General features: G+C 34.9%; 1 protein-coding gene across 1 annotated transcript in view; it reads right to left on the bottom strand.

Moving 5' to 3' along the window:
• The window catches only part of TTN (titin), a 222,911-nt gene that overhangs the window by 171,733 nt on the left and 41,221 nt on the right, over nt 1–9,957 (bottom strand). Inside the window, exons 42-43 of the mRNA XM_072122667.1 lie at nt 9,116–9,172; nt 590–8,209 (exon numbers count right to left, since the gene is read on the bottom strand). Of these exons, the coding sequence (XP_071978768.1) occupies nt 590–8,209; nt 9,116–9,172 (7,677 nt within the window). The remainder of the gene's footprint in view (nt 1–589; nt 8,210–9,115; nt 9,173–9,957) is intronic.

Below are 9,957 nucleotides of genomic sequence, written 5' to 3'. Positions count from 1 at the left end.
GCAAATTTACTGAATTGTATGGAAATACAGTATGTCATTGGGTGTGACAAAACTACTTTCAATGTATAACACCATATTATTATAGTTATACTTTTATTGCATTTTGTGACAAAACTGATCAGCCACATATGTTACCAACAATATCATATGCAAACAAACTCATGTTCAACAAACCAGAGACTCCTCTATAAGCAAATCGGGTTTGCCCAACGTGAAAAAATTTGCGTACTTCATCATTCACTGTCTGAAAATAATTTACCATTTACCCAATGAATACTCTTCCAAAACAATATCATATGAGGTTTTACAGCATAGATAAACTCAGGAAACAAACATAAAACCTAAAGTAGCCATACACAAAATGATGTTTTAAACAAACATAAAACATTTACTAAATCATAACATGTGATGGATATTTACACTGAAAACACAGATGTTTTAGCTAGCCTCAGTTTAACATCAAAGCTGACAGTAAATAAAACATACGGCAAAATGGCAGTGATTGTTTATTTGACATTATTTGTCATCAAGTTTTGTAGAGTGCAAAATCATTAGCTTGGAAAAAACATCTTTTTATCTACATGTTTCTATGTGATGATAAGTGAAGCAATTGTTTCTGCACTTCCTTCTTTATTTGTAGCCACACATTTATATTGCCCTTCATCACCAGCATCAACATTATTTATTGTTAACTGCTGACGGCCATCTTGTTCCTTATCAAGTATATACTTTTCTCCTTCAACTAAATTATCATCTTTGTACCAACAAACATCTGGTGCTGGGGAACCAGAAACTACACATTTGAAATAAGCTTGTGCTCCTACTGATGCTGTTGAGTCCTCAATTGGTACTGAGAACTTTGGAGGGGATTCGGTAAGTTGAAACTCAAAGCAGCAACTTTCAGAGCCTTTAGCATTGAACTGTATAGTTTCCTCTGAAGAAGGTTTATCAAAGACATCAAATGTTACATTTAAGCATTTCTCGGGGCCTTCTTCGCATTCACTTCCAGTTACAGCAACCAACTGAACAGATTTATTCACATCATCATAATCACTCTGAAACTCAAATTCAACTTCAATTTCATCATCCTTTTCAGTAGAAATTTTTTGATCATATTCCTGAGATACCAAAGGAGTATCAGGTGATTCCTTCACTTCCTCTTTAGCAGCATTGTCTTCAACAACAGCAAGCAAAGCTTTGCATGAAACCTCCCCATAAATGTTCTCTGCCTTGCAAATGTATGTCCCTGCATCAGAAAGGACTATGCCATGTATCATAAAACTTTTTTGTCCTCCTTCTTCTTTAATAACATATCTTGTATCATCTCCTGATATAAGTTCAGCTTCCTTAAACCAGTTAATAGTTGGTGTTGGCATGCCATCTACAGAGCAATGAAATTCTACATTTGATCCTGCTTTTACATTTACATCTGAGATGTGTTTGCTGAATTGTGGTGGTTTTTCAGCTACTTCAAAGTTTATCTTAACATCGTCACTATTTTTTGTCTCACCAGCTATATTTTGATCATCCAAAGCCAAGGGAAGTACATCAAGAGAAATGACCATGCTTTTGCTATCAGGGGAAAATTCAGGCATAGTTATGATTTTTACTTGCTTTTCAAAATCTTTAACTTCACTTTCGTCCAACTCAACTTCTAAAAGAATTTCCTGAGGAGAAGGGGACCTTGATGTTGTATAATGCTCCATATCAAACTCCATAACATGCTGATGAGTTACGGGAGGTGGTAAAGCACATGCTTTTCCATCAAGGGGTAAAATTTCCACATGAGCAAAAGTCTTGGCTTCCCCTAGAGTGTTCACAGCAATGCAACTATATTTTCCACCTTCGCTTACTTGTATGTTGTGAATTTCTAGCATATGCATATCTCCTTCTTCTCTTACTATGAACCTGTCTTCTTTTTCAAGTAATAATGAATCCCTGTACCATTTCACAACTGGTTTGGGACAACCAACAATTTCTACAGCAAAGCTTAGCGTACTATTTTCAAAAATACGTTTCGCAAGAATTGGTTTGGTAAATGCTGGAGGCTTTTGAACTTCTGTGCCTATCTCTTTTGTGTCCTCTGTTCCAGAATTGTTTAAACTCATTTTTGAAGGGCCTGCAATATTGGAAGACCCTGGATTTTCTGTTCTAGCAGAGTGCAGTATTTGTTCGACAGGTGTAAAATAGCGGTCAGGAGAAGTTGCAGGTGTAAGAAATGATTCACTCAATGGAGAGTAAAATCTCTCAGCAGAAGAGGGTGGTGTATAAAACTGTTCAATATCAATTGCTTCATCACTAAACATACTACCAGCTTCTATTGACATCTCAGATTCTGGCGAAAAGGGTCGAGCAGACTGATTTTTATAAAACTCATATACAGCATCAAAGGTTACATCTTCAACTTCTAGTGATGTTATCTGTCCCACCTGATTGTCTTTCTTAGTTTTTACATCTTCTGATTGTATAGAAGGAGGTTGTTCTCTAACTTCACTCAAATGTTGTGAAGCTGAATTTTTAGAAGTACTTAAATCTTCCTTTATTTGAGCATTTTGTTGGGTATCCTCCAGACTCTTCTCTTGTACATACATATGTTCTCCATCATTTTCATATTCAATGTTTTCATCACTTACAATTGACATTAAATAATCATGACTCATCAAATCTTCCCCTTCAAAAATACCCAGGTATGAAATGTCTTCGATTTCATTCAAATTTTGAACATCATCTTTTTTAACCAGCTCATCCAAATTTAATCGAAATTTGCTATCTTCTGAGGTTTGTAATACTGGTTGTTTGGTTTGGTCATTAACCTCCTCTTTTGTTTTAACTTTTTCTAAATCAATTGTTTTTACCTCTGACAGCTTTGGTTCAGAATTTGTCAAAGGAGTTTTAACCATAGAACGCCGCCTAGGAGGTGGTGTGGGCAATTCCTTTTTGACACTAATATTTACTGAATCATTTTGGAACTGTCTTTGATAAGTACTGGTTTCAACCAAAGAACTCTTTCGCATTACTGTAGCTGCAGATTTTTGCTTCACAAAAGAATGTCTTCTCTGCGGCACTACTGGTAAAGCCTTCTTAATGTCCGCTGTCTCTTTACTTTCTATGCTCGGTTCTACAGCTTTTAATTCTACTGCTTTGTTCTCGCTGTCAACCCCTGGCCTACTTTTAAGAAAGGATCGCCTTCTTTTAGGCACCGTAGGCAATTCCTTTTTTTTACCATCAGTAACAACATCTTCAGACACTGAACCCAAACTTTGGTCTGTAGAAATTTTCTTTACAGCATCAAGCTTAATTTCAACAGTTTCATTGCTGATCTGTAAAAGTGTAGACACTGACTCCTGGGAAACATTTTTATTTTCCACAGTGATAACGGAGTGTGGTAAATCTTGTTCTTTGGTTGATAGTAGAATATAATCTTTGTCTGTAGCATCCTCTACAAACCTAGTTGTGTCATCCACTTCTTTTTTATTACTATCAATATCAATCTTGGTCCTGCTTTCTGTAGTATCTGCACTATCAAATATAGAAGATTCAGAACTGTAGACTTTTTCCTTCAAGTCTATTTGATAACTTTGACTACTACTTCTCTTATCAATTGTCTCATCAATGCCATGTATAAGGTTATCAATGTCTTTGGCAACTAAACCTGAAATATGTTCAGATTTTTCGGTAATTACACTGGTATCAACAGTTAGGACTTCATTATCTGAGATGATTGTCACACTCTTAGTCCCAATATCTGTAGTATCTGCACTGTCATAAATAGCAGTTTCAGCAGTGCTGACCTTTTCCTTTAAAGCTTTTTGATTATCTTGAATAATTTTCTTATCAACAGTCTCATCAATAACATGTATGAGATTATCATTGTCTTGGGCATCACATGAATTTAACACTGAGACATGTCCAGCTTCTTCAAAAGTAACATTGTATTTAACCATTGGGGGTTCCTGCTCAATGACAACTTTATCCTCTTTTTCTGTTTCTGTGATGCTTTGGTGCCATGTAACCTGCGGTTCAGAATCATCTGAAATTATACATTCAAGAACAGGACATGGCTCTTCTTTGATATCTACTATGATTTCATTTTCTTCAGTTGTTTCCTTTGCCTTATTTGATTTATCGAAACCAAAGGTAAACTTATGCTTGAATTTTTGTTGGTTATTGGTAGATTTTCTCTCCTCTGTTTCAATTGTTTGGAAACCTTCTTCTAATTCCTCGTAATCGGGAACTGGAGTTGGAGCTGTGACTTTAATTTCCACAGGCAATGATAATGACATATCTGATTTATGTGGTATAGTAAAGCTGACCTGTGGTATCTGAAGACTGATTTTAGACTTTTCTACAGCCTTGTCAAAAAGTGATATTAATTCTTCATCTTCAGCTTCAGTGAAATGTTCAGATATAAGCATTTCACATTTCTCTGATGTTTTATCTTCAATGTGCTCCTTATTTTCTCTATGCTTAACTTTAAGGTTGCCAAAGGTTGTGTCCGTTCCATATTGGTTGAATATTACACATGTTATGGAACCTGCATGTTGAGAAAGAACATTGCAGAATGTTAGTGTAGATTGTTTTAGTGTGGTAACTACAACAAAATCCTCGTTCCGTGGTATTGGCTTATCATTGTTGTACCAAGAAACAGTTGGCTGAGGATAGCCATGAAAATGACATGTAATAGTACATGTATCACCTTCAAACACTTCCTGAGATGCAATATCATGAGTAAACATAGGTGAACATGGAAATAACTCATCTTTATCTGATGTTTCCAAAATCTCTGATTCATCATTTAGGTGTTTTTCATACTCAGGTTCAATTTCCTTTAAAACTGGCAGCTCTGATTGCACATCTAGTTTTTCAATGGATTCATCATGAGCAACCATGCGAAAACCTTCTTCAACATTTAATTCAACATTTATTGCTTTATTTTCATTGTTTGAAGTAAAAATTTCTTCCTTTTCATATTTCTCTTCAGAAAACATTTCTTTAGATGTTATAGTTGTCATTTCCTTTGACTGATCTATTAGAAGAGGTTGCACTTGAATTTTTGATACACTTTCCTCAATAACTTTAATTGAATCAGAAATTTCCATCTTAGCATATTCCTCTTTCTCTTCTGTAAGTCTAGTATCTTCAAACAATGGTTTGAAGATTAAATCGGGAGCTAGTGTTTCTATAGTCTTCTCTTTTTCTTCAATTCTAGGAGATGTGCGAGATATAGTTTCCTCAGTGCTGACTTCCAGTTGAAGTTTATCTGTAACTGAAGATGGAAAGCCAAACTCACAAGAACTTTTTTGAGTTGTGGATATACCTTCTGTGATATTGGGTAATTTAGACTCATAACTCTCATCAATTAAATGTTGTTCTACACAACTATCCTTAACGAATGAATCCATCTCAGAATAATATTCCTCTACTTTTTTATCTATGTTCACAAACATCTTATGAAAGGGTTTTTCTTCCTCTTTGGTTTCAAATGAACTTTGCTGACTGTCATTGTATTCTATTTCTTCCATGGGTGTTTCAATCAAATTAGTTTTTGGCAAATTCTGCAAGTCTTTGCTTGCATACGTTTTTTCACGCTCCACACTTTCTGTCTTTGCTAACTCCCATTTATCTATTCCTCTTCGAACATCACCAATAGTTATACATGATGAAGCTGAAGTATCTTCTTTTGAATATATTTGTTCATTTTGAAAGGATAGCAACTCTTTCTGGTCTTCATCCTTTATGTATTGTGCACTTGTTCTATCAGAGTCGAGCAGCTTTTCTTCACATGTTGACCCACTTTCTGGCAAGCACATTAAGGTAGCTTCAGTAGGTGATTGTAAAATTTTAGAGGTAACAGGTTTGTTTATTTGAATGGATTCAGGAATTATTAGAGCTGTGACTGGCTTGTGCATTTGAACTGACTCCGGTTCCTCCTCCTGAGACACAGCACTATCAGACAGTGGTATGGCATCTTTTTCTGAAATTTCAGAATGATGTTTACTAAAAGAAGTAATATTACCCACATTCACCGTTTTATCTTTCTTATGAAAAGAATTGCCAATTAGATCATGAACTAACTCATGTTCCCGTTGGCTCAGTTTTTCTTCTTTAATATGTCGTCTTGTAACATTTTCAGATTTTTTCTCGAATACTAAAATTCGAGATTTGACAGATTTGAACATTTCAAATCTTTCTGGAGCTGGTGATTCAGCAGTGACTGGCTTGCCAGACTCCAATATCTGAAAATCATCTAGGAGTAGCTGCTCTTTTTGATCATCTTCATGAAAAGTTAGTTTGATTTCTTGATTAACATTCGCAGATTTGGAGAAGTTACCAAAAACTTCCTTTGTAAAACCTGTTTCATGTTTCCAGTCTGGTTCATATTTTTTGTCATATTTTTTAGATACAACGTGCTCATAAGTTTGAGGGTTTTCTGGGAATCTCAATGTATCGGTTATTAAAGTATCATGGTCCATTATGTTTTCAGTGCCTTCATTTGTTCTTGAACCTAATTCATGATGAAATCTTGTACTACATTTTGAACCATTATCAGATCTTTCTTTATGTTCTTCTTGCACGAATTCCAGATAACTTTGAAATGTATTACTAGCTTGAAAGGGTCTAGGCCGTATTTTAGATCTGACTGGTTCATACATCTGAATTTCTTCTTCAAGTGACTCTGTTGTGTTTCCTATTTGCTCCTTCAGCGTGGCTTCCGGTGAAAGAATTGGAAAGGAGTCTGATTTTAATACTGCATCTTGCTCTTCAATAACTTGCAAAGGTGCTTCTTCAATAGTATCCATTGGTATTTCATCACTAGTGTTTGCTAAAGTGTCATCTATCTTCTCTGGTTGAAAGAATTTAACCTCATCCTGGCTAAATTTCTGAGCTTTACTCAGATAACTGATTTCTGAACGATCCTGGAGTACTTTAGATTTGATGGGTTCATTCATTTGTATAGGTTCTGCCAAATCTAATTTACTGTCAATGTTTTCTGCTGTCACATCTGTAATGTGAGCTGAAAGTGTGTCATCGTTAATTGGCTGTTCCTCTGTTTTTGATTGTTCAGGATTTTCCACGTATTCTTTCTGCTGATCATCCTCATTCAGAACTTCATTTAATGCACATTTACTAACAGTGCTAATGCTCTCACGTTCAATCAGCCTAGTTTCATACTCTTTACTCTTAATAGATGAATCAAACATATCAACTTCTAATATTTGCTCCGATTCATTACTTAAAATTGGCTCCTCTATCTGTGGTATAGAAATGGGAATCTTCTGCAGTCCAGGCACTCTCTTAGTTTCACGAGGCACTTCTAAAAATGAACTCAGTTTAGAGCTTTCCTTTTCAATCTGGAAGCTTGTGTCACTCTGTAAAGACTCAACGTCTATATCAGAGTACAGTTCCGAAGAGCAAACTGAGCTTCTACTTCCTCTAGCACGTTTAATCTCCCGTAACCTTTGCAACTTTGCTTGTATTTCTTTGTCCAATAATTTATCACTCTCAATCTTTTTCCTCCTTTTCTCTTTGCTATGATTTTCACCTGAAATAATTTTTTCAAAGCTTATTGTTTTGACAATACCTTTTTTAGGGTACTGGCTTCGCATTATCTTATTTTCTCTATGTTTATCATAGGGTGAACCAACACATTTAAGGTCAACTTTTAATTTGCTTTCTCTCCTTTGCTGAACTAATGAATCAATACTTTCATGTGTTTTCTCAGAAAACCTCACAAAATCTAAATATTTTGGATTCTGCTCTTCTCTTAGTGCTACAAGCAGTGATGCAGTGCTCTCAGCTGAGCCCTCACTGTTGATAGCGTAAATGCGATAGCTTCCAGAATCTCGATCTTCTACATTTTTAATTAATAAACTGCAAAAATGAATATGCATATCACTCTCAGTCTTAATTATCCGTCGTTTTTCTTTCCCAATTTGCTTATTGTTGTGGAACCATGAAACCTTTGGCACAGGGCAAGCCACCAATTTACACCGGAATACGGCAGGCTCTCCTTCTAACACTGATCGAAAAGTCAATTTCTGGGTGAAAGAAGGCTTAATGAACTCTGACCAAGACCCAATCGAAGATGTTCGACTTGCACATCTATTAGAGGAGACCAATCCATGATCCAAGTAGTCTTCTGTGTCAGAAAAGGCACCTCTTAATTCCCTTTGCTTTACATTCTCCTTCACCTCATTGAAGAAAATTTCTATAAAAACAAATAAAATCTATATTTTAAGAAGAGCTCACCTTCTCAATACTACGATATTTAAATATGTATTTATTCATGCTACATTAACTACAAATCCAGAAAAATATTCACTCACCATATTTGTTCGAATAAACGCAACGCCTTGTTCTTTTTTAAAGATTCAGACGCGAAAATCGTTTGCTGTTTTTTCTTTCTTCAAACTGCAGAAATGTCTTCTTCAACAGACAGGTACATCTCAAAAAATTTAGATAAACTTTTTTTGTGTGTGCACGGCTGTCCGAAAGTTTTAGTGGGTTTAAAATGTATCATTAAAATCTTACCTGACTTGCAGACAGCAGAATAAACGCCCTTTCTGATCCTTTTGAATGTGAGTCAAATAATTTTGGAAAGAATAATAAATTGTATCTATCCTTATCTGCATTTAAATGAGAAGGCGTTTATTCGAACTAATACAGCCGCATACTTAGATTGTTAAGCAAACAAACCGGCAAGCAACATTGGTAACGCATTGTACTAGATGCCATCTGCAAGCCATGTAAGGTCTTCGAATGCGTTCTTTAAAAACGCAGCATCTTGACGACAATATTACAGTCCGGGAGGTTTTTCTTTTACCCCTTTCATGCAACGACGAAGAGTTTTAACAAAGTTTAAAAGGTAAAGTAATCCAGAATCGCTGTAAAAACACAAAACTTTGAAAGCACTTTCATGCAAATTCATAACCATGAAAATATTGATAAATGAAGCAAGTAAATTTATTAATTGACAAAGCATTTAACTTTTTTATTAATTTATTGATACAATCAAATAATTACCTTGTCTTGATTGAAGTTTCTGTTGGTTTTACTTTAGCATTTATACTAAACTGGTCTAGACTAATTATGAAAATAAAATGTTTTCACGTACCTTTCACTTCAAGTTCAATCTGTTGCTCTATCTTCTCCTGCAGAACTTTTTCCAATGCTATAAAGGAAAAAGAAAATTAAGTTTGTGTTGTATTTATAGGTTTGAAGATTTTGCTTTGTAAGGCAAAGAATTTATTTAAATAAGACAAAGAATATTTTACATTTAGACAAAGAATGAGCAAATTTTGTAAAAAAAAAAGGGAGATAAAGGCAGAATAAAGCAAGAGAATTTAAATTCAAATTTTATAGCTTTATTTTAAATATTCAATTAAAACACTAAAACAGTCATCCCTAAATATGTCAACGCAATAATATAAGCAACTAACTTTAAAAATATAGTGCTGACCACCACAAAAAATTTTGACTTAAAATAGGATATAAAAAATCTCACTCAAAAAAAGATGTAAAGTTTAAAGATTTTCAAGTATTGAAAGACATTTGCCCATTCCTGTCTAGTACAGATAACAACCACAGTGACATATAAAAGCACATGCTGAAATGGTTTAAAGATGTGGGAAGATGTGATGTGAATGCATTGAGTTCTGTAAAGATTATGTGAATGGATATGTGAACATGCCTTTACATGCCTCATATTTATTTGGAAATGATGAATTTATCGCTAAATGTACTTTGTCAATCTTTGTTCGTTGCATACGCTGATATGCAAGAAGTTATATTTGGAAGGAACATGCAGTTGCCAACCTGTCACTCTCAGATGAGTGTTGCATTCGGCTTGTCCTGCAGCATTAACTATTTTGCAGGTATAGATACCACTCTGCTTTGGAAGAACTTTCAGGAGTTTTAAGCTGCAGAGTGAACCATCATTTCTTAATAGACATGTTG

Source organism: Engystomops pustulosus, chromosome 8 (assembly GCF_040894005.1).
Source record: "Engystomops pustulosus chromosome 8, aEngPut4.maternal, whole genome shotgun sequence".
NCBI lineage: Eukaryota > Metazoa > Chordata > Amphibia > Anura > Leptodactylidae > Engystomops > Engystomops pustulosus.
This window is presented reverse-complemented; position numbering and strand designations above follow the sequence as displayed.